Genomic DNA, 20,415 nt, shown 5'->3' with positions numbered 1-20,415 from the left:
CTGCCAGCAAAGGGCCCTGCAGTGGGCAGAGGGGAGCAGAACGAATGGACAACTGAGACTCACGGTCATGAAAATACACCTTTATTAAAAAATACAATCGTCAGTCTGCATTAGCCACACGAAACGGACGGGGGAGAAGCATCTATAGAGGTTGCTTGCACCAAAGCAGGGGGCAGGGGAAGAAAACCTGGGCCAGAAACAAATGGACAGCAAAGCCAGGGGCAGCAGCACAAGCGAGAGGCGTTTAGGCAGCAGCAGGAGGGCAGTAAGGCTTACAGGAAGGCAGGTTTATTGCTAAAACGTTGCATAGATTGGGGCATTTCCTCTATGCTTGCGCTTTGTCAAAGTTTGTACTGTCCTGACTGCCAGCAGCAGAGCTCCCACCCTGCATTGTGGGAACAGCCCCTGAGGCCAGAGGGCTGCAAGCAGAGAGCAGCAGCAGCTCCCACCCGCTGGGAGCAGGACCCGTATCACAGACACCTTCACAAGTGTTCCTTGAGCTCTGCAGTGAGCCAGAGGAGCTGCATCTCTGCCCAGGAAGCACGGGGTTTTTGGTATTAAAACAAGACAGAGTCACAGCTTTGGTGAGCAGCAGCACGAGGAGGAGCAGCCTGGCAGCAAGCAGGTGCTGAGCACGCAGGTACTGTCAGGAGAGGTCCAAAGTTCCCCCTATAAACGTGTCATCCCGGTGGGGACACGCACGCGAGACGGACCTTTTGCTCCATCCACACCCTGAAAGGCAGAGATGCCCTTGGCAGAGAGAGGGTGTGTGCACCCAGAGCAGAGGGGCTCCTTATGTCCCCTATGGCAGCAGCAGTGGGGCACAGGGCTCAGTGTGCCCCACAGGAAGCCCCTACAATGTGTGCACCACAAGCAAATGCACCGAGAACCAGGATGGCTCCAGTCCACCTCCAGTCAGGACCAGGGTGCCACACCAGCAGCGCAGATCTCAGCGTCCCCACAAGTCAACTCCCTGCACCCTTCTGCCACAGAGAGCTGCACTGATAAAGCTTTTGTGCCTCAGCTGGGTAGGAGTTACCCTCCCTTCATTTTCCTAGCAGCTCTGCAGCAGAGCCAGGCTTGCAGCAGCCCAGCTTGGGGTGGAATCGGAGATGCTGGGCACAGCAACACCAGCTCAGCCCTGAACAGAGGGTTTTGGGCACCGCAGGTGTCAGGGAAGTGAGGAGCCACAGCGGTTTTGCTGCTCTCCCTTGTGGTTGTGGGGCAGCTGACCTCAATCAGCAGTCAGGCGGGTTGTGGGACCACAAGCAGCTCGTGCTGTCTCTCCATAGAGAAAATCTTCCTCCTCATCCTCCTCAAAAAGCTGCTCCTCGAGGAACTCCCCGCCCAGGCCGTACTCCTGCTCATGGAAGGACACCTCGCTGGCAGTGAGGTGGGAGGAACCACCCACAAACTCAGCAAACCTGGGAAGAAGCAGCAAAGAAACTCACTGTGTGGTTACATCTGAGTGTCCTGGCATGAGGGAATGGCTTTGAGGGCTCATTGTGCATGCTCAGCCGTGGGCAGAGCTGCATCCAGCATAGAGAAGGCTGGGTCAGAGCTGCAGTTATCCGTCCTTGTTTTGCTGCGTGCCCTGTTTCCACACCGCAGGGACCTTCAGTACCTCAGCCTCCCTTTCTCTAGAGCCACAGGTGGCAGCACGGAGCAACTGTGAGCTTCCAGATGAGGTTGGCCACCTCACTCCCAGGGGATGTTACCTTTTGGGAGATTGGATGCGGGACACTGCAGTCCAGGCAGAGAAATCTGGGCTTCTGCAGTAGTTTCGAAGCTCCTCGAGGGCCTTACGTGTCTCCACTTCACCCTGAATGCGATATTCCTCTTCGGTCAGCAGGCGAGGGGGGCTCGGCCCCAGCCGGGCACTCTGTGCTCTCCTACCAGCAGAATAGCAGCGATTATTGCTCAGACTGGGCCCCCAGGAGCAGGGTCAGGAGCAGCGCACAGCACGTCCCTCTGGCCTCTGCATCTTGCTCCTGAGAGAGACCCCCAGCTGCGAGGAGTGGGATGCTGCGTCGCACCGACCCGGGGAGGAAGGAGGCAGCCTTCCCCGTGTTCCCACCCCAGCACAAACGCCCTGGTTCTGCAATGTAGGTTCCGTGCAGCAGCCCACCCTGACTGGGGAACTGAGAGTCAGCAGCACTCACTCACTTGTAGACACCATAGATCCACTGCAGGGGGTAGTCCATGTTCTTGGTGCAGACAGCGATGAGCACCAAGGCCAGGGCGATGGGGCGGATCTGGATGCCCAAATACATCAGTGCCAGGCCCAGGAGCTGCAGGGCCCAGGAGAGCAGGTTGATGCTGCGCTCATTCTCCAGCGGGCCGTACCTGTAGCACACTCCAAAGCTCACAAAGCCCATGAGCAGCAGGTAGCCTGCAGGAGAGCAGAGGAATCGGGCGTGGGGTGCTTCCATGGCACTGCCTCAATCTAGAGATGCTGAGCAGCGCCTGCCAGGGCTGCAGCCAAACCTAGTGCTGCAGTTTCCCCCCTCTCAGGAGCCCCCCTCTCAGAAAGAGCCACGTGGTGTGGTGAACTGGTGGGTCTGAGAGCCCACACCTACCCAGCAGGTACTGCCAGTAGGACTTGCATATCTCCCGCAGGTTCTTGAAGACCAGCTGAAGCAGGTACAGGGAAAAGGACCAGCCTCCTAGCAGCAGGAAGTAAACAGGACTTTTCTAGGAGAGGAAACATGAGAACCAAGAGAGGCTGTTGGCAGAAGACATTGATAGCTGCATCCCTTCAACTACTACACCCTGCTCTGTGTGAGACCAGATCCACGACAAAACAGAACGAGGCCACAAAATCCATCACCCAGAGTTTTGCTCACCTTGGGCATGGCCTTGGACATCACGTAGATGAGGATGAGCAGCGAGGCCAGCAAGCCAATGCTTATCCCAGCTGAGTAGAAGAAAAGCTGGCTCCTGCAGAGATCACATGTGCACAAGGTGTTTCACAGCTTGTGAGATGATATCTGTGCACAAACACATCTGCTGGCAGTAAACCCCGGGAGCATGTAGGCTGAGCATCCCAGCACCCAGTGCCAACAGAAAGGCACCTCACATTCCCAAAATTTCACAGAGAAATTGCACAGAGGGCCATAGAGCTCATGGAGTGAGGCCTGGCAAGCCCTGCAGGCTCAGAGAAGCAGACAGAAATACTCTGCCTTCCCACATCACGCGCACAAAGGAGCCACTCTGCAAATCCAGCCCATGGTGGACAGGAGGCAACTCACCTGCTCAGCACGTCCCCACAGAAGAACAACAACAGGCCCAGGAAGAAAACCAGGAACAGTTTAGGGTCAAACCCTGGAAGAACAAGAAGCCCAGATTAGGAGAACTCCCAGCAGGGTGTGCTGAGTGCAAGCTCCATTCTGACACACTGACAGCAAGCAAGGAGAGGCAATGCCCGAGGCAAAGCTCTGACAAGTGCCCCGTGTCCCTCCCATTCCGTATCCAAGTATTCCTCCTCTGCAAGCCCATTCTTCTTTACTGTATGCAGCAGCACAAGCTTGCTGTCCCTTATGGGAGGACCCACTGCCCACAGACCAGACGTACAGCGGGACAGCACAATGCAGTATCTGGTGCCAGCCTCCAACAGCTCAACCTTCAGGCAGGTTTTGTTGCTGTAGAGATCCATGTCGATGTTGGTGCTGTTCAGTTTCTCCTTCAGCAGGGAGGAGAGGAAATTCCACACCTTGGACTCCTCCAACTCCCTCAGCTCCTCCTCGCTGCCCACCTGGGTGACACGGATCACGTGGTTGCTGTTCACCCGGATCTGCGCAGGGGGAGAAAGCAGACGTGGGCATCCTCAGGTTGGGCTCAGCCCTGCAGCCCGGGGGGAGGATCCCACCTCCCCTCACCTGCATCCTGGTCCAGATGTCTCGCCAGCAGGGGCTGCGCACGTTGGTGTAGCAGAAGTGGCGCGAGGTGTTGTGGCAGCACTCAGAGCCCTCCTGCAGCACGATCACCTCCTCCCCAACGCCTTCACAGCGCAGAGCAGAGGAAGAAAACTCAGAAACGCAACGGGAACGCGAGAGTCCGCTGCCACCCGCTCTGCGGCGGGGTGCTCTCCTCCCGAGGGACCCCGCCGTCCACACGCGGTGGAACAGGACGAGCCCTCAGCCGGGACGCGCTGAGTCACCCCACGACCGCCCCCCCCGGAGCCCCCGGCCCAACGTGAGCCCCCCCCAGCCCCACTCGAGGCCCCTCAGGCCCGGAGCGCCGCACGTGGCCGGACCTACGACGCCATCCAGCGCCCCATGGGGACGCTGCTCGCCGCCCGTGAAAGCCCCGTATAAAATCACACCGCGCACCGGCACCGCCCAGCGGAGGCGGCAGAAGGAGGAGCAGCAGCGCGCCCAGGATCCGCCGCCGCCCCGGGACCGCTTTCATCCCTCCCGCCATGGCGTCCCCGCCAACTTCCGCTTCCGCCGCCCCACCCACACCGGCGACTGCAAGGGAGTACAAGGTAACATCCAATGAAAGCGCGAGGCCCACGTGACGTCATCAATCGGTGACGGCTAAAGGGACCAATAGGAAGGCGGCTTCGAGAGGTTTTCGTCGCCTGCAGTATTGACTGACAGCGCATTCGGCCTATCAGCAGGCCTAGGCAGGACCAGGATTTGGTCCCGCCCACAGTTACCAAGGAGACCACCACGAGCTCCACTCAATCTCGAAGCCGGCCCACACCATAGCAACCGCGAGCCCCACCTTAGCAACGAATTTGACAGGCATCCACCTTAGCCAATCAGCGCTCAGCCTAGGCTCTCCCGCCCCTCTCCTCCTAGCCGGCTTGATTGACAAGCGGCTCCGCCTATCAGGAGGCGGCACCTCGTTGTTTGCGTGGGGGTCTCCGCGGGGCGCGGGGCAGCGGTCCCGGCGCCGGGCTCCGCTCGGCTGCGTGATGCTCCCCCGGGACCCTCAACGTGGGGAGGGGGCGGCTCAGGAGGGGCGGGGGGGAGCACCGGCCGTGCTCAGCAGCCTCCCCCGTCCCCCCGGCGCTCGGCTCCGTGGGCGGATCGGGCTCGGGCGGCCCCCCCGGGTCGTGGGCGGCGGAGCCGGGAAGCGGCGGGGCCGTGGGCGGAGGATGTGCGTCAGCCGGGGGCAGCCTGGGAACGGCCGGACCGGGGAGGGGGGCGGGGGGGGACCTGGGACAGCTCGGCCGTGGGGGGCCTGGGGGGTGGGGGGTGCGGAGCGGGGCTGCGCTATGGGGATGGAGCGGGGCGGGACCCCCACCGCCCCCGACAGCCCCGGAACGCGGCGCTGGGCTGTCGTGTCCCCCCCCCACGCGGGGCAGAGGGCGCGGGGGCGGTGGCGCCGGCGCGGTATAAATAGAGCCGTGCTGAAGCCCGGGGGGGTCGGGGCGATGCCCGCGGGGTGCTGGGGGGGAGGGGACTGAAAGATTCCTCCGCTCCCACCGGAACGGACCGGACCCGACCCGACCCGACCCGACCCGCTCGGGCTGCTCGCTCTGAAATCCCCCCTTCCTTCCTCCCCGCCCCGCGGGAGGCTGAGCGGCGGTGCTCGGACCCCGCGGCGGTCCCACAGCCGGAAGGCGGGCTGGGGGGTTGTAGCACCGACACCCCTGGTGACAGCCGTGCTCTCTGAGATGCGGGTGTCCCCCGCGCGGGCTCCGATTGCCCGAGCAGCGCCCGCCCGGGACCCCCACCCCGCTTCCCATCTACTCTCCGTCGGTTCTCCGCGCTCTGCCCGACGGGACCCCCGGTGCCGACGCACGCCCTGAGTGCACCCGCTCCCTCCCGTCCCGGTTCGGCTGGGGGGATAAGGCGGTCCTACGGTTGCCCCCCTCCCCGCTGCCGCCTCCCACGCCGCGCTCAGCGGGGGCGGCAGCCGCGGGATCCGCCTCCGGAGCCTCCCACGCCGCGCCGCAGCCGGGGCCGCTGCTATTTCTCGGTACCGCCCGTGTGGGCGGCGCGCAGAGCGGCGCGGCGCGGTGGAGCGAACGCGCACGGCGCGGCCGCGGGACCCCCGAACACCCCCCGGGATTCCCGAGCCCCCCGGAACGGTCCGTCCATGCTCACGGGGCGCGCGTAGCGGCCGGACGGGGCTGCAGCCCGCGGTGAGCGAGCGGGAGGGGGGAAAGCGGGGGGTCGGGAGCTGCGTCGTGACATCGCTGTACCCGTGGGGTTGGGGGAGGGTCGGGGCAGCCCTGGGTGTGTTTTGCTCCACGTGGGTTGGGGGCACGGGTGGGTCCGTGATGTGTGAATGGTGGGGGGGTTCACAGCCCTGCCGCGGGGCCACACTCGTGTCCGTGTTGGGATCGGGGGAGATGTGGGTGTGGGGTCCAGCCTGGCCAAGGGAGCACGCGCGGCCCTGAGTGCCCGCTGGGGTCTGCAGAGCCCTCTGGGCACCTCCAGGCCAAAGGGTGGGGGGGCTGGGCTTGCTGGGACATTGCTGTCCCCGTGGGGTTGGGAAGGACTGGGGCAGCCGCGGGTGTGTTCTGCCCTCAGCGGTGCCCCGTGGGGTGGGGGCACGGGTGGGGCCGTGGGGTGTGGGATGGGGACCGGGGGGGGTTCCCAGCTCTCCCCAGTGGGGCCCCACTCGTGTCTGCGTTAGGGTCGGGGCCGCTGTGGGTGCGGCCTGGGTTGCACGTGTGGCTCTGGATGCTCAGTGGAGCCCCCTGAGTGCCCCCGGGCCAAAAGGCGTGGGGGGGTGCACCTCAGACCCGGGGATTGTAGGGGTGTCCGTCCGTCACGCCGTCTGTCTGTCCCACAGGCGCGCCATGGCTGTGCCTCGGACGCTGGGGGAGCTGCAGCTGTACCGGGTGCTGCAGCGTGCCAACCTGCTGGGCTACTACGAGACCTTCATCCAGCAAGGAGGGGACGACGTGCAGCAGCTGTGCGAGGCGGGCGAGGAGGAGTTCCTGGAGATCATGGCGCTGGTGGGCATGGCCACCAAACCGCTGCACGTCCGCCGCCTGCAGAAGGCACTGCGAGAGTGGGCGTCCAACCCGGGGCTGTTCAGCCAGCCGGTGCCGGCCGTGCCCGTCAGCAGCATCCCTCTCTTCAAGCTGTCCGACGGGAGCGGGCGCAAATCGCTCAGCAACGGGCACGCCAGCCCCAGCGAGGCTGCGGGGAAAGGGGGGGGAAGTGCAGGGACGCCCCCCGCTCGCAGCCCCACGGAAGCCCCGGAGAAGCTGTCGCCATCGGGGGTGCCTCCGTGGCCGGGTAGGAGCACCCCCGAATCGGAGGGCGGTGGGGATGAGGAGCCGGGCGCTCCTCCCTTCTCCCCGGGGGGCACCGAGCAGCCGTCGAGCGGCGACGTGTTGGAGCCGGAGTTGGTGCGGACGGTGGCGGAGAGCGTCGAGCGGCTGCTGCAGAGCTGCCCCCGGGGGGGGGACGCGGAGCTGCGGGCTCTGCTGAAGCTCAATAAGAAGTTGGCCAAAGCCGTCGGGCACATCTTCCAGCTGGAAGACGGCGACCGGCAGAAGGAAGAGGAGATCCGGCGGCACAGCGCGATCTACGGCCGCGGTGATGCGCGGCGCCGGGAGGGCAAACAGCTGACGCTGCACGAGGTGGGGGTCGGGGTGGGGGTGCCCCCCAGGGGATGGGGGGGAGTGCCGGGCTGGGGGCTCGCCGTGCCCCCCCCGGTGCCACTCACGGCTCTGTGCCCGCAGCTCATCATCAATGAGGCGGCCGCGCAGTTTTGCCTGCGGGACAATTCGCTGCTGCTGCGGCGCGTTGAGCTCTTCTCGCTGTCGCGACAGGTCGCGAGGGAGAGCACCTACCTGTCCTCGCTCAAGGTGTCCAGGTGAGCGCCGGGGTCCCCCAGCATCCCCTCCTTCCCCCCCTCCTCGCAGCCCACACGTGGGGTTCCCCCCATGGGAGCTGCACCACCGCCACCACCTCCACCGCCGGCAATTCCGGGCGGGGGTGGGGGCCGCGAGTTCCCCTTTCCATTGCCGAGGCAGTTTGGTGCCTCAGTGTGCGGGTTTGGGGGGAGGTGGGGGGAGGGGGGCACAGTATGGAGGATGCTGTTGGAGATCGAGGGGGAAACCCGTCCTGAATCCCCCTGTCCTGAGTTCTCCCGTCCTGGCCTCCCCGGTCCCGAGCTCCCTTCCCCCCCCTCCCCCCGAAGGCTCTGCTGGCGCTACTCTGCTCCCTCTGCCCCCCCCGCTTTGGTTCCATCTGTGCCAGAACCCGCTGCGCCCCACAGCACCGCCCCGCAGCGTAGGGGGGAACCGTGCGGTGCTGCCCCCGCACTGACGCAGCCCTTTGTGCTCCCACCCGCACAGGGCGCAGCCCGAGGACGGCGGGGCCAACGCGGCCAAGCGGCTCAAACAGGAGGTGGGTGCGGGGCTGCATGCGGAGAGGGAGGGGGGATGCGTGCACCGGGGGTGCACACGCGTGTGCGTGCATGCACAGCTGTGAGCGTGGGCAGCGGTCGCCCACACGTAGGTGTGACGGCTCGGTGCGCTCGGGGCCGTACGCGGGAGGTGGGGGGGGGGCCGGCGCTCACCCGTTGTGTTCCGTGCAGGTGGGGGAGCAGAGCCGCCCCGACCCCCCCCCGCTGGGATCGGACCTCCACGCACCCCCGTACCGAGTCGGCAATGAGGAGGATGCGGGAGGAGCGGTCGGAGAGAGCCTGGACGGCCACGCTCAGGGTGAGTGGGGGGCAGCGCGGGGCAGATGGCCGCCCTCCCCCATCCCTCCCCGAGCTCCCCGGGGTGACCCTTTCCCTCTCTTCGCAGCGGCGGGGCTCTGTCCCCGGCTGACCCCCCCGCCCGGCGCTGCCCCCGATGCGCCCCTCGCGCTCCCCCCGCACGGGCTTTGGAGCCGGCACATTCTGCAGCAGACGCTGATGGATGAGGGGCTGCGCCTGGCGCGATTGGTCTCCCACGAACGCGTGGGGCGGCTCAGCCCCTGCCTGCCTGGGAAACCCCCAGGTGAGCCCCCCAACCCCCCCCCCATCCCAGCCCCAGGGAAGCCCCCAAGCGAGCCCCCCTCCAGGAGAGCCCCAGCCATAGGGGATCTCCAGGTGTGCCCCGTCCTGCCCGCCCCAACCCCCGTCCCTTGTGAGCACCCCGGCCTCACGGAGCCCGCGGGGGCTGCTGGCGCTGCCTCCCCCCGGCACTCACTGGGGCTCCGACTCCTCTCTCCCCGCAGAGTTCGAGGACGCATTGGCGGAGCGCGGCCCCCCGGCCCCCCCAGACCCCCCCCGCGGCACCATCAAGGTGGAGCAGGAAAACAGCCGGCAGTGAAGCCCCGCGCCCCTCACCTTTCCCCCTCTCCCCCCCCCACGACTAACGAAGCAATAACGGGCGGAGAGCCGGGGGGCCAGCAGCAGTGGGGCAGTGGGTGCCGGGTGGGGGGGCTTCACCACTGTCCCCCCACATCCCACCCCCCCGCACGGTTACCTCAGCCGCAGCGGGCACCCCCCCCATCCCGCAGCAGCAATATTCCCTCCTCCATCCATGTTCTGAGCACGGGACCCCACCCCCAAATGGACCGAAGCTCGATGTGCAGAGCCCCCCATCCGCCCCCCCGAGGCCGTTCATCGCCTCGTGCAGCCGCCCACACCCGGATTGGTGCTGGCACGCAGCCCCCGCAGCGCACGCACGTGCTGTCGTGTCCCCCCCCCCCCCCCATATTTGCACACGCACCGCCCCCCCCGCATGCACTCACCCCACTGTACATAACCCCACAGGAAATCCCGCTCGGTGCCCCCCCCCCACGCACAGCCCACTCCGGTTTCATGTGACGGGGAGGGGTCACACTGCTACCACCCCCCCCCCCCCCCCCCCGGCGCACTGCAGGTGTTAGACGGGCGCTGGGGTGCTGTGCCCCCCTCCGTCCCCTCCCCCATCCCGGGGTCCCCCCCCCCCCCGTAGGACTGCGTGGTGTCTTTTTAGAGCATTAGCGACAATTCCTTTGTAACGTGTACAGTAGATTATTTATTTTGTTATTTTGGAATAAAACTTTATTTTACGGCTTATAGTCCTGCCCCCCTCCCTCCCCCCATCACCCCCCCCCACTCCTCACCCTGCTCTGGGCTGGGGGGGGGGGGGACAGCTAACAGACCCCAAAGCAAGCGCCAGCCCTGGGTGTGTGGGGCTTTGTGGCCCTAGGAGGGGAGGTGTCTGTTGCCCTCCTGCCCCCCCCAAAGGGGATGGGGGCTGAGCACTGTGCTGGCACAGCCCCCCCCCCCCCAAGAATGAGTCATCACAGCCCCCGCAGAGGCTGAGCCCGGCAATGTGGGTTGGGGTGGTGATGTGGGTGGGGGTCATTGTGCGAGGCTATGGGCACCCCCCCCCCCGCCTGCCCCCCCCCAACCCCCCCAGCACCTGGGGCTGTGGCTCTGTGCTTCAAAGTGCAGCGCGTGCACGGGGGGGGACAGAGTGGTATCCAAATGCTGTCGTCGTCCCCCCCCAGCCCCCCTCCCCTGCGCAATTTGTGCCAAGTCCATGCAACTCAATGGGGCGGTATTGGAAGGGGGGGCACAGCGCGATGCCCCCCCCCTCCCCACCCCTCACACGTGCCCTGGGCGGATGCTGTCATCCCAACGGGATTCCCCCAACCCCCAGTAGGATGCAGTGGGGTTGGGGTACGCACTGCGTTGCGGGGAGGGCGTGAAGGGGGGGCACAACGTGGGGTCCTCCAGAGACATTTCCTGCAGGAACTGATCAAACTCAGAGGCAGGGGGCAGCTCTGTGCTGGGCGGCAGCCTGAGGGGGGGGGGGGTGATGGGCAAGGGGTCACTGGGGGTGACCCCTCCCCCGGGGTGACCCCTCCCCTGCATTGTGCTCCGCCTCCCCCCCCCCCCCCCAGCACTTACCACCTCGGGGAGCTCTGCAGTGCTGTGTTGATGGCTTCGAAGGGGCCGAGCTCTGGCATCTCCTCATCTCGGGGTTCAGGGGAGGGACCCCCGGGTATCAGCTGGTGGGGACCCTCCACCTGGGGGGGACCCTCCCCAGGCAGAAACTGGTTGGGTAGAAAGCTCCTGGGGGGGGCAAAAAGGAGGAAAAGGGCTGGGGGGGGCATGGGACATCTCCCTGCCAGCCCCATGCTACAGGGATTGATTCAGAGCTGGAGGGACATTTCCCTGTGGGGAGCACTGGGGTGGGGGTAAAAGGATGGGTGCCCCTCCCCCACTTCTTACATGGGGTTCCGGAAAGGGTCCTGGCAGCGGGGCATGGCAGGGTCCATCACCAGAGGGGGTGAGGAGAGCATTGGCCCTGGGCTGTGGGGGAAGCAGAGTGTGATGAGGTGGAGGTGTTCCCACCCTCCCGTTCCCACCCTCCCCCCCTCCCCCCCCAGCATTGCTCTTACCTGGGGAAGGAGGAGCGGAGGCCATCGGTGACCATTGTGCTGATGCTGCTCTCACCTGGGGGGTAACTGCCCATGGGCTGGGGACAGAACGGGGCGGGGGGGCTGCAAGGGCACATGGCGGGGACAGTTGGGGTCAGCAGGAGGGGGTTTTCTGTAGCCCCCCCCCCCCCACTCACCGGAGCACTCACCAGATGGGGCTCAGCAGGTTCTCAGGCTGCAGCTCGGGCTGTAGCATGGGGAGGGCGAACAGGGGCGGCTGGGCTGCCTCGGGACCCCCCCCTGCAGCGCTCTGGGGCGGTTGTTCCCTACAGAAGTGCAGATGGAGATGACCATGGGGGAGGGGAAGGGATTCTCTCAGAGCCACCCGGGTTGTTTTTTCGCCACCCCCACGCCACGGCTGCCACCCCCCCCTTCCCCGTGCCCACCTCTCGCTTTCCACTGTCATTTTGATGGCGGTGGAGACGTAGCCCCGTCCGTCCTTCCCTGTCTGCTCCTCTGTGGGAAAGGAGAGCACCCTGAGCGCTGCCAGCGTGGTGCCCACACGCCGTGGGAACCCCCCCAGCCCCCCCATGGCTCACTGTTGTAGTGGCATCCAAACGCCTGATCCTTGGGGGTGTTGGGGTAGAGGTTGCGCAGCTGCCTCAGGTCACGGATGCGGTCCCCCAGGGAGCGGATGGAAAGGTCCTTAGCAGAGAAAGGCTGAATGTTCTCCACCTGGCTGGAACCTATGGGGGGGGGGGCACGAGGCACAAAACTGCATCTCTGCCCCACATCCGACGTGGGGCAGCCCGCCCCAGCTCACCGTCCTTCCCACGGATGACGTGAGCGATGGTGACCCCCCCGATCTCGGAATCGCTGAAGCGCAGCAGGAACGTTCCGTCGGGCTCCGTGCTCAGCAGCTTGCACACGTATTGCTTGCTGATGAAGCCAATGATCAGCCTATGGGGACAGACCGATGGCATCGAGGGATGGACGGATGGACACATGCCCCCCCGCCCCCCCACCGCCCCATGCTCCATCCCAGCACCCACCGGTCTGACCAGTAGCTCTTGAGGCACCGCTTGGTGAGGTCCAGGACTCCATCGAACCACTGCCAGAAGGTGAAGCCCCGTCCAGGCAGGATCTCCTGGAGCACGGGAGGGCTGTGAGGGTCCCAGGGCCACACTAACCCCCTCCCCTTCCCCACAGCACAGCCCCCCAACCCGGACCTTATTGAACTGTGCCCAGGAGACGCTGCGGCTCTGGAAGTCCTCCGGAGTGGCACTGTGGTCATTGAAGATTTTCTGAGCCAGGAAGAAGTAATGCTCCTTCAGGAGCCCTTTGGTGGTCTGCACCTCCGCCGTGAACTTCAGGTTCAGCGTCTCGCACATCTTCTCCCAGGGGACACGCTCAGCCACCACGAAGGGCACCCTCTCCTGGGGGGGTGGGGGGGGGGTCAATCAGCATCAGTGCACCTCATCCTGCAATGCCCCCCCCCCTCCCGCAGCCCACCCCGCTGCGCTCACGATCTCAGAGAAGGCATTATCCCACAGCACCGTCGCTTTGGCATTGTTGTCCTGATTCCCGTGGACGATGACCACGATGGGGAGGGACAGGACCTGTTGTGGGGGGCAATGCTCAGCTTCAGCCCCACAGCTTGCAGCCCCCCAAGTCCCCCTCCTCTAGCCTCGCCCACCTGCAGCCTCATGGTGGTCCCACTAGGGCTCAGCCCCACGCTGCAGCTGAACAGAACGGCGCATTTCTCTTCCGTCACCGATTCGGAACCCTTCCGTTCACAGCGCTTTATCTTCTTCAGCATCTGAGGAGGGGGGCACCGAGCGGTCCAGCAGCCCCCCAGGACCCCACCATAACCCGAAAGCCCCCAGCGTTGCCCCTCACCACATTCTTGAAGTTGGCACTGCAGGTCCCGCTGCCCGGGTTGGTCTCCAAGGCCACCACGTTGTGCACCATCTCCCCGGTGCTCTCACTGGGCGGAGGGTGAGGGGGTGTTGGGGTGGTGCCGGGGGGGGGGGTCACGGCCCCACGCCGGGTGCTCTGCTCACCTCAGGGTGCTGCTGTAAGCACTGTGTGCCAACTCCCGTGCCTGCTTCTCCGTCACCATATCGGCACGCACCATGCAGGGTTTGGGGGATGCCTGCAGCAGCTGCGGGCCCAGCAGGAAGCGGACGCTCGCCTGGAACTTGGTCTGTGTCTTCAGCACCTGGGGGGGCTGCTTCTCCACCAGGAAGGAGCTGGGGGGACACCAAACTCTGCTCCAGTCCCACCGGCCCCCCTGCCCCCCGAGCTCTGCCCCAACCCCCTGCAGCCCCATCTCCACGCGTCACCTCCGGACCAGGCTGGACAGGACCTCGTTGAGCCTCTCCAGCAGTTGGGACAGCAGCTCAGCCCCCAGCTCTGCGCCCGCCGCCATCACCTGCTGGTGCAGCTGGAAGTGAACCTCCACCAAACCTTCGCACCTGCAAGAAATCACCGGGAATGGATGCCCTGAGGCCCGGAGCCCCTCGGGACGGCAGTGTCCCCACGGGTTCAGGGGGTCCCGTGGGTCCCTCGATGCCCCCCCCCCACCGTTTCTGCAGCGGCGCCAGGTTCTCCTCGAAGAGCGCACCGTTCCCCGCCAGCTGCTGCTGCCGCTTCCAGATCTGGATGCGCTTCAGCACCTGCTGCCTGGCCGCCTCCAGCTCCTTGGTGGCCTCCAGGAGGAGCGCGGGCAGCTCCTGGGGGAGGGGGGGGCACAGCAATGGGGTCCGCATGGCACCGAGCCCACCGAGCCCCACACACCAACCCCCCCGCCCCACCTACACTCTCCGGTGCTTTCCCTTCCGATTTCAGCTGTGGGTCCTGCGCATTCGAGGCTGTGGAGGAACAGAGGGCGGACCCATCGGCACCGGAGCGCATCCCTTCGACCCCAACCTCCCCCCCCCCGACCCCTCACCTGCAGGGCCGTCCCCCAGTGCTGCCCCGTGCTCCCGCACTGCCTGCACCTCCCGCACGCGATGCTGCAGCCGCCGCAGCCCCAGGCTGAATTTGAGCTCCTCCTGGCGCCGGTGGAAGCTGAGGGGCAGGTGGCGGTCCTGGGGTGGTGGTGTTGGGGGGAGGGATGGGACACGCGGTGAGTGGGACCCCCCGAGTGGTGCAGGTAGGGGTGGGGGGAGGGGGACGCACCCTCCGCAGCACGGCGGCCTTCTCGCCTTCCAGGATGGCTCTCAGGACGGCCACCAAACGCATCGGGTCGTGCCGGTATGCGCCCTGCGTACCGGGAGTGGGGGGTGAGGGGTGGGAGAGGGGCACTGGGAGTACCCCACCCATCTGTGTGCCCCCGGCTTGGAGGGGCTGTGACCCGACACGTGGGGCAGACAGAACCTTCAAACCCCTCTAAACTGTGCTTAGAAAATGTGAAGTAACTTCCAATTGCAGCCAAACTGACCCCGAATCCCATAGCCCCACTTCTGCAACATCTCCCCCAGAGGCGTCAGCGCTGCAGTCTGGAGGCCCTTCCCATCCACCCCTGTCCCAGTGAATCAGCGCCTTCCACCGAACCCGGGGAGGAATTTCCCCGTTGGCTCCGCTCCTCCGGCGCTCGTGCACATCCCACATCAGCTGCCTTTGGTGTGGGGTGGGACCCCAACGGCACAATGGGAACCCGGAGTGTGCACTGCCCCCATCCCCACAATGCAGGACCATCCCAGCCTCCGCGGCCCACGGGTTTAGGGGAGGAAATCCTGGGGTTGGTCCCCAGGAGGTGAGGGCTCTGAGAGAAGGGAAAGGCTGCGACATCTGCACGTTTCCAAAAGCAAGCAGCAGCACCCCAAGGCTGCCCGCTCCCCAGCAGCTGCAAGGAAAGCTGACCCCATCCCAAACGTACATAGAAAGTGTTACCAACAGGAGAAGCTTTCAGCCTGAGCTGAGCCGGGGTTGGGGGGTGGGGGGAGCACCGAGCAGCCCCCGCACACAGAGCTTCACAGCAGCACAGAGCAGGGGCTGATCTGCAGTCAGAGAGGGAGAAGAGACAGAGAGCAACGCACAGAACTCAGCAATCGGGAGAACGCGGAGAAGCGCTGCGCAGACAAAGGGAGGAAGGGGAGACCCAGAGCCCGACAGAAAATGGGGAATGTGAGGTGTGGGGCGGCCAGCTTGTTGGCGTGGGGGGAACCTGTGGGGCTGCAGGGAGGTGGCTGTGGGGTCTGTGGGATGGGGGGACACACAGAGGAGCCCCGCACCTCAATGCTGCTGATTTGCTGCAGAATGTGGCACTGCTGTCCGTCACCGCCGGCACTGCGCAGCCTCTCCAGCATCACTGAGAGCAGCCCCTGTGCCACACTGGTGCAAAAGGTGTCGGGGCCATGGATGAACTCCCTGTGGGGCAGAGGGGCCGGGTGGGCACGGAGCAAACCCCACAGCTCCATGGGGATGAAGGGGATGAGGCAATTCTGCCACCGCAGTGCCGGGAATTCACTGCATTACAGCGGGGGAGGAGGCAAAGCACTCGGAGGGGGGGTCAGACGGCGCACCGAGAGGACACCCCCTCCCAAAAGCCTTCCCATGCGTGCACCCCACTGCTGCCCGGCCGTGACTGCCTCGGCGGGCAGCTGCACTCCCTGCCCACTCACAGAGCTCCCCCCACCCCGACCCGGAGCCCCCAGTCCCACCCAGCGCACCCACCTCCATCCGAGCACCGACCCCACGGCTCTGCCTCCGCCCCCCTCCTCCCGTGCCCTTGAGCTGGGATGGACCCCCCCTCTCCCCCTGCCCGCCCCACCACTCGTTCAGCTCCGGGCCGGGATCCCCCCCCGCCGGGTTCAGCCCCCACCCCGCGCCGCGGGGCGCTCACCAGGGCTGGTTCTCCAGCCACTCGCCCAGGACGCAGCGCAGACTGCGGGGGAACTCCGCGAAGATTCCGCCGAACTCCTCCGGCGCCATCTGGGAGACGATGCTCCAGAGGGACATGGTGGGAAGCGTCACCTGCGGGGAGGGGACGCCGAGGGCTTCGCGCTGCGTCCATCCCATGGGATCGGGTCGCCTGAACCCGCTGCCCGGAGGAGGAGCAGGAAGCGCCGTACCGCGGGGACGCCCACGGCTGTGCCTCAGTTTCCCTCAGTTCGGAGGGATCCCGGCGCCTCCCGCAAAGGGTGATGGCACAGGGATGTGCCGGGGGGGTGGGCGGTGCAGGAGGGACGGCAAAGTCACGGGGGCAGCAATTGGAGAAGGCTCTGAGGGGTGGTTTTGGGAACCCCAACCCCGGCCTGTAGGATGGGGGCCGAACTGCTCCCCATACGCCCCCAAGGAGAGTACATCCGGGGCGCACCCCAGCGCCCGCCGACCCCACGGAGAGCCCCGCGAGGTGTGGGGCCGGCAGAGGAGGACCCCACGGCCACCCTACAGCCCTCAACCCATAGCAGAGCTGAGGCGCAGGGAGGAACTCAGAGCAGAGGGGAGGGGACAGAGCATCCCCGGGACAGCCTCACATCGCAGACACGACCCCCAGGAGGGCGTGGAGGGCAAGGGGGAACCCCGTGGTGTCGGGGACCGCACACCGACTGCGGGAGGAACCCCGCGCAGAACTTCCGGCCACACATTCACTTCTACCTGCAGAGCGGAGCCCACCGCCCTGCTCAGCCCTGAGGGGGAGGGGGTCTGCACCGGGGGAACGCACCCCACGGCCGCTCGGCCCCACAGCGAGCTGCGCCGCTGGGACGGAGCCTTCCTGATGCTCACGGATGGAGAAACGCAGCGCTCGTGGCCGGCACAGCCGCTGCATCCCCGCGCCGCCCCCGACGGCGCCTGAGAAGCGGCTGCCGGTACGCACGGAAGCGAACCGGGACGCCGTTCCCTCCTCCCCATTAAAACCCGTCTTTCTGCTGAGCGCAGGGAAGCAGCTGCTGCTGCCGGGACGCCAGCGGGGCATGCCCGGATCCGCTCCCATCCGCGGCGGTGCTGCGCTCCTCCTCCTGCCCCGGGCATCTCGAGGCCAGGCCCGGCCCCGCTGGCTCCGTCTCCGCAGTTCCTCCGGCGCAGCCGTGCTGCTCTTCCTGCCCGTCCCCGCGCCAGTTCCCATCGCTCCGCGTTTTCCTCCTCCCGCACCGCGGCCATCCCGGAGCCGCCGCGTCCCCGCGCTTCCTGCAGCGCTGCGGCACCGACGGCCACGTGGTGTTCGCTCGGCCAACGGGAGAGGAAGCGGAGAAGCGGCTGAGAAGGCCGCGGGGACGGCCCCGCAAAGCGGCCCCGCAAAGCGTCCGCAGCCCCGCGTGGGGGCACAGCGCCCGCAGCACCGCGCGGCCGGGATGGGACGCGAGGGTCTGGGTTCGGGGTCTGCGCAGTGCAGGGATCCGGGCAGCGCTGAGCGCTGCCGCCCGGGGAAACCCCGAAGGCGAGAGGCGGAATCCGTCCCGTGCCGTCACCGCGCTGCGGCCCCAGGGTGCGGGACTGCGGTGGGACGCGGCGGGGAGGGACCCGCAGAGCGCTGAGCGCAGCCGCCCGCCCCGAGCAGCGATTTCGCCCCCGGTGCGGAGCGAAAAGAGCGGCGGGACGGCTCGCCCCGGTTCCGGTGCACGAACGCAGCCCGGCCCACGGCCTCGGCCCCCGCCCCGGGACTGCCGGGGGTCCCCGAGGCGCTGCAGGCGCTCGGGACCGCGCACCTCCGCGCTCCCATCGGGCCGGGACGCGCGCTCCGTCCGTACGCTCCGTCAGCAGTGCGGAGCCACGGGCTTTGGGCCCGAGCACCCGTCAGCGTCCGCACCGCGTCCACCACACCGGGGGCTGCGGGAACCCGACGGACCCCGGCAGCTGCGGGGCCGCCTCCAACGCGCAGCGCTCCCCGCGCCGCTCCCGCTGTCTCCGTTCCAGCGCTCGGGCTGTGTGTCCCCCCTTCCCCTCCCGCTCCCCGGAGGAGCCCCTCGCCCACCCGCGGCCCCTCCCGCTCGCGACCCCCCCCGAGAAGCGGAGCTCCCGCACCGACGCTGCCGCACCGACGGGACGGACCGGACGGGGCTGCGGCGCCCACTTCCCTCTTCCCGCACGCCCGGACTCGGCCCCCGCCGGCGCCCCCTACCGCTCCCTCTCCCCCCCCCCCCCGTTGTGGGGCTCCCTCGGCTGTGGGGTGCGGCACGGACCCCCCCGACCCGATCCCGCTGCGTCCCGGGGGGGTTCGGGCCGCGCTCGGCCCTTCCCGCTCGGACCCGCCCCTCCCTCCCGTTACGGGCGCAGCCCCTCTGGTCGCGGTGGCCTCGCGCCCCCACCTCCACCCCCCCCCCCTCCCGGTCCGCAGCGCCGTTACCTGCGGGGGGGGCCGCTCGGAAGGGCCGGGCCGGGCCCGGGGCCCTCAGTGCATGGCGGTGCGGGCGCGGCCGGGCTGCGGGGTTGGCCCCGCTCCGGCGGAAAGCGCCGAGGCCAGGAAGGGGGAGGAGACGCGCGGGGAGTGCGAAGGGGGGGGGGGGGAGGCGGCCCTGCAGCTCCCCGGGGCCGAACCGGCGGCTGCGGGACCCCGCACCGCACGTCGGGTCACCTCGCGGGTGGGTCGCGGTTCCCCACGTCCCCGCAATAGAAACGCCGCCCCGCGGGTGAGCCCCACACGCGACCCCCGGGCCCTCATCGGTGTTCCAGCGCCCGTTCGGCCCCAAAGCGGCTGCAGACCCCGCTGTGCTCCCCCCCCCCCGCGCCCCCCCTCCAACCACCGGGTTGTGCGGGGCCGCGAGCTGCGGGGTCGGGATGGGCACGGGGGAGGTGGGGGGAAGCGGCACCCCCTCACGCACCGCCGGGCCATGCGGGGTCCGTGCGGAGCCACCAGGGGCCGCTGCCGCCCCGTCGGTACCGCCAACACCGGGGGGGCCGCCGGGACCGCGGTCGCCCGAGGAGCCCCGGAGCCCCCCAGCCCCCGCCGCTGTGTCTCGGCGGCCCCCCCGGGAACATCCGCACCCCCCAACATCTGGAGCCGCGGTGCCCCCACATAACTCCCCCCCCGTCCGCCTCATCGGGTGGACGGTGTCGTAATTGTGACTGCTGACATCACCGCGAGGGGGGGGCGGGAGGGTCACGGGATGGGGAGTGACGTCACGGTCTGGCTCTGATGTCAGAGCTGTGACATCATCACTGCAGCCGTGGTTGTCGTGGGTGGGGGTGCGGGGATGCAGGAAGTGACAGAGGGGTCCCATTCCATATCAATCCCATACCCACACCATGCCTATACCATACTCATCCCAAACTTACACCATTCCTACTCCATACTCATCCCATACCCATCCTATACCTATCCCAAATCTATACCATACCCATCCCACACCCACACCACGTCTATACCATACCCATCCTATACCTGTACCATACCCATCCCAAACCTAGACCAAACCCATTCTATACCCACCCTATACCCATACCACACCCTTCCCACTATTCTGCCATACTCGTACTATTCCCACTATAACACCATTCCATACCTGTATCATACCTATACCATAGCCATCCCATATCCATCCCATACCCACACCCATCCCATACCTATACCATACCCATCCCATACCTACACCATTCCCATCCCAAACCCATCCCCCATGCCCCATCCTATACCTATACCATCCCCATCCCATCCCCATTCTATATCCATCCCATACCCATCCTAAACCCATCCCATACCTACACCATGCTTATAACATTCCCATCCCAAACCTATACCATCCCCATCCCATACCTATACCATTCTCATCCCATACCCATCCCATTCCCATTCCATACCTATACCATACCCATCCTATAACCACAGCATACCCATCCCATACCCATACTGTACCCATATCGTACCCATCCCAAACCTATACCATGCCCATCTCATCCCCATCCCAATCCCATTCCCATCCCATACCCGTACCGCATCCATCCCAAACCTGGACCATCCCCATCGCATCCCCCTCCCACCTTCATCCCACACCCCAACCTATAGCACAGCCCCCCGTACGCCCCCATTCCCCACCCCATACTTCCCACCCCACCCCGTCCCGCCGCCCCCTCCCCTGCCATCCCCTCAGCTCCGCCCGGGGGGCGCAATCCGGGTCCCTCACGCGCATGCGCGCCCGCCGCGTAGCGCCCACCCCCCCCGCACCCACTTCTCCGAGGCAGCGCGCGC

The 20,415-nt window shown here is 66.6% G+C and overlaps 3 protein-coding genes across 7 annotated transcripts; 1 reads left to right on the top strand and 2 right to left on the bottom strand.

Moving 5' to 3' along the window:
• Window positions 1–64: 64 nt before the first annotated feature.
• NEMP1 (nuclear envelope integral membrane protein 1) lies at window positions 65–4,934 on the bottom strand. Its single transcript, XM_031557629.2, has 10 exons — window positions 4,332–4,934; window positions 3,879–4,000; window positions 3,574–3,793; window positions 3,252–3,324; window positions 2,847–2,940; window positions 2,580–2,694; window positions 2,167–2,392; window positions 1,719–1,892; window positions 1,234–1,424; window positions 65–732 (listed from the first exon to the last, which is right to left on the bottom strand). Exons 1-9 carry the CDS (start codon window positions 4,420–4,422, stop codon window positions 1,235–1,237), a joined length of 1,305 nt encoding a protein of 434 aa, XP_031413489.2. The 5' UTR covers window positions 4,423–4,934; the 3' UTR covers window positions 65–732; window position 1,234.
• NAB2 (NGFI-A binding protein 2) lies at window positions 4,858–9,974 on the top strand. Of its 3 annotated transcripts, none has more exons than XM_085212326.1 (7): window positions 4,858–5,106; window positions 6,754–7,552; window positions 7,655–7,788; window positions 8,273–8,324; window positions 8,515–8,641; window positions 8,729–8,923; window positions 9,144–9,974. In XM_085212326.1, exons 1-7 carry the CDS (start codon window positions 4,922–4,924, stop codon window positions 9,236–9,238), a joined length of 1,587 nt encoding a protein of 528 aa, XP_085068452.1. In that variant the 5' UTR covers window positions 4,858–4,921; the 3' UTR covers window positions 9,239–9,974. The 3 variants fall into 3 exon arrangements, with proteins under 3 accessions (XP_085068452.1, XP_085068454.1, XP_085068455.1); XM_085212329.1 differs by lacking the exon at window positions 4,858–5,106 and adding an exon at window positions 5,612–6,097; XM_085212328.1 differs by lacking the exon at window positions 8,729–8,923 and having other exon boundaries at window positions 4,859–5,106.
• On the bottom strand, window positions 9,908–18,730 carry STAT6 (signal transducer and activator of transcription 6). 3 transcript variants are annotated; one of them, XM_085212284.1, is made up of 22 exons: window positions 18,577–18,730; window positions 16,135–16,265; window positions 15,524–15,659; window positions 14,469–14,552; window positions 14,239–14,377; window positions 14,106–14,158; window positions 13,872–14,020; window positions 13,631–13,762; window positions 13,349–13,537; window positions 13,185–13,272; window positions 12,982–13,104; window positions 12,812–12,904; window positions 12,515–12,721; window positions 12,338–12,432; window positions 12,109–12,245; window positions 11,885–12,031; window positions 11,732–11,801; window positions 11,495–11,611; window positions 11,307–11,408; window positions 11,137–11,217; window positions 10,813–10,977; window positions 9,908–10,702 (listed from the first exon to the last, which is right to left on the bottom strand). In XM_085212284.1, exons 2-22 carry the CDS (start codon window positions 16,248–16,250, stop codon window positions 10,507–10,509), a joined length of 2,619 nt encoding a protein of 872 aa, XP_085068410.1. In that variant the 5' UTR covers window positions 16,251–16,265; window positions 18,577–18,730; the 3' UTR covers window positions 9,908–10,506. The 3 variants fall into 3 exon arrangements, with proteins under 3 accessions (XP_085068410.1, XP_085068411.1, XP_085068412.1); XM_085212285.1 differs by lacking the exon at window positions 18,577–18,730 and having other exon boundaries at window positions 16,135–16,273; XM_085212286.1 differs by lacking the exons at window positions 15,524–15,659; window positions 16,135–16,265; window positions 18,577–18,730 and adding an exon at window positions 15,169–15,289.
• Between the last annotated feature and the right edge of the window lie 1,685 nt (window positions 18,731–20,415).

This window comes from Meleagris gallopavo, chromosome 31 (assembly GCF_905368555.1).
Source record: "Meleagris gallopavo chromosome 31, MGAL_WU_HG_1.1, whole genome shotgun sequence".
Lineage (NCBI taxonomy): Eukaryota > Metazoa > Chordata > Aves > Galliformes > Phasianidae > Meleagris > Meleagris gallopavo.
The sequence above is the reverse complement of the archived record's forward strand: the minus strand, read 5'-3'. Positions and strand labels throughout refer to the sequence as shown.

What these genes read in the sequence shown, in the direction of transcription:
- NEMP1 (XM_031557629.2), bottom strand. Translation starts at nt 4,422, where the DNA reads ATGGCGGGAGGGATGAAAGCGGTCCCGGGGCGGCGGCGGATCCTGGGC. An exon ending in ACATCTGGACCAGGATGCAG is followed by an intron (nt 3,794 to 3,878) that starts GTGAGGGGAGGT and finishes CCCCCTGCGCAG; the next exon opens with ATCCGGGTGAACAGCAACCA. An exon ending in CTACTGGCAGTACCTGCTGG is followed by an intron (nt 2,393 to 2,579) that starts GTAGGTGTGGGC and finishes GCTCTCCTGCAG; the next exon opens with GCTACCTGCTGCTCATGGGC.
- NAB2 (XM_085212326.1), top strand. Translation starts at nt 4,922, where the DNA reads ATGCTCCCCCGGGACCCTCAACGTGGGGAGGGGGCGGCTCAGGAGGGG. An exon ending in CCTGGACGGCCACGCTCAGG is followed by an intron (nt 8,642 to 8,728) that starts GTGAGTGGGGGG and finishes CTCTCTTCGCAG; the next exon opens with CGGCGGGGCTCTGTCCCCGG. An exon ending in CCTGCCTGGGAAACCCCCAG is followed by an intron (nt 8,924 to 9,143) that starts GTGAGCCCCCCA and finishes CTCTCCCCGCAG; the next exon opens with AGTTCGAGGACGCATTGGCG.
- STAT6 (XM_085212284.1), bottom strand. Translation starts at nt 16,250, where the DNA reads ATGTCCCTCTGGAGCATCGTCTCCCAGATGGCGCCGGAGGAGTTCGGC. An exon ending in CGTCATCCGTGGGAAGGACG is followed by an intron (nt 12,032 to 12,108) that starts GTGAGCTGGGGC and finishes CCCCCCCCATAG; the next exon opens with GTTCCAGCCAGGTGGAGAAC. An exon ending in GACCCTTTCCGGAACCCCAT is followed by an intron (nt 10,978 to 11,136) that starts GTAAGAAGTGGG and finishes TGCCCCCCCCAG; the next exon opens with GAGCTTTCTACCCAACCAGT.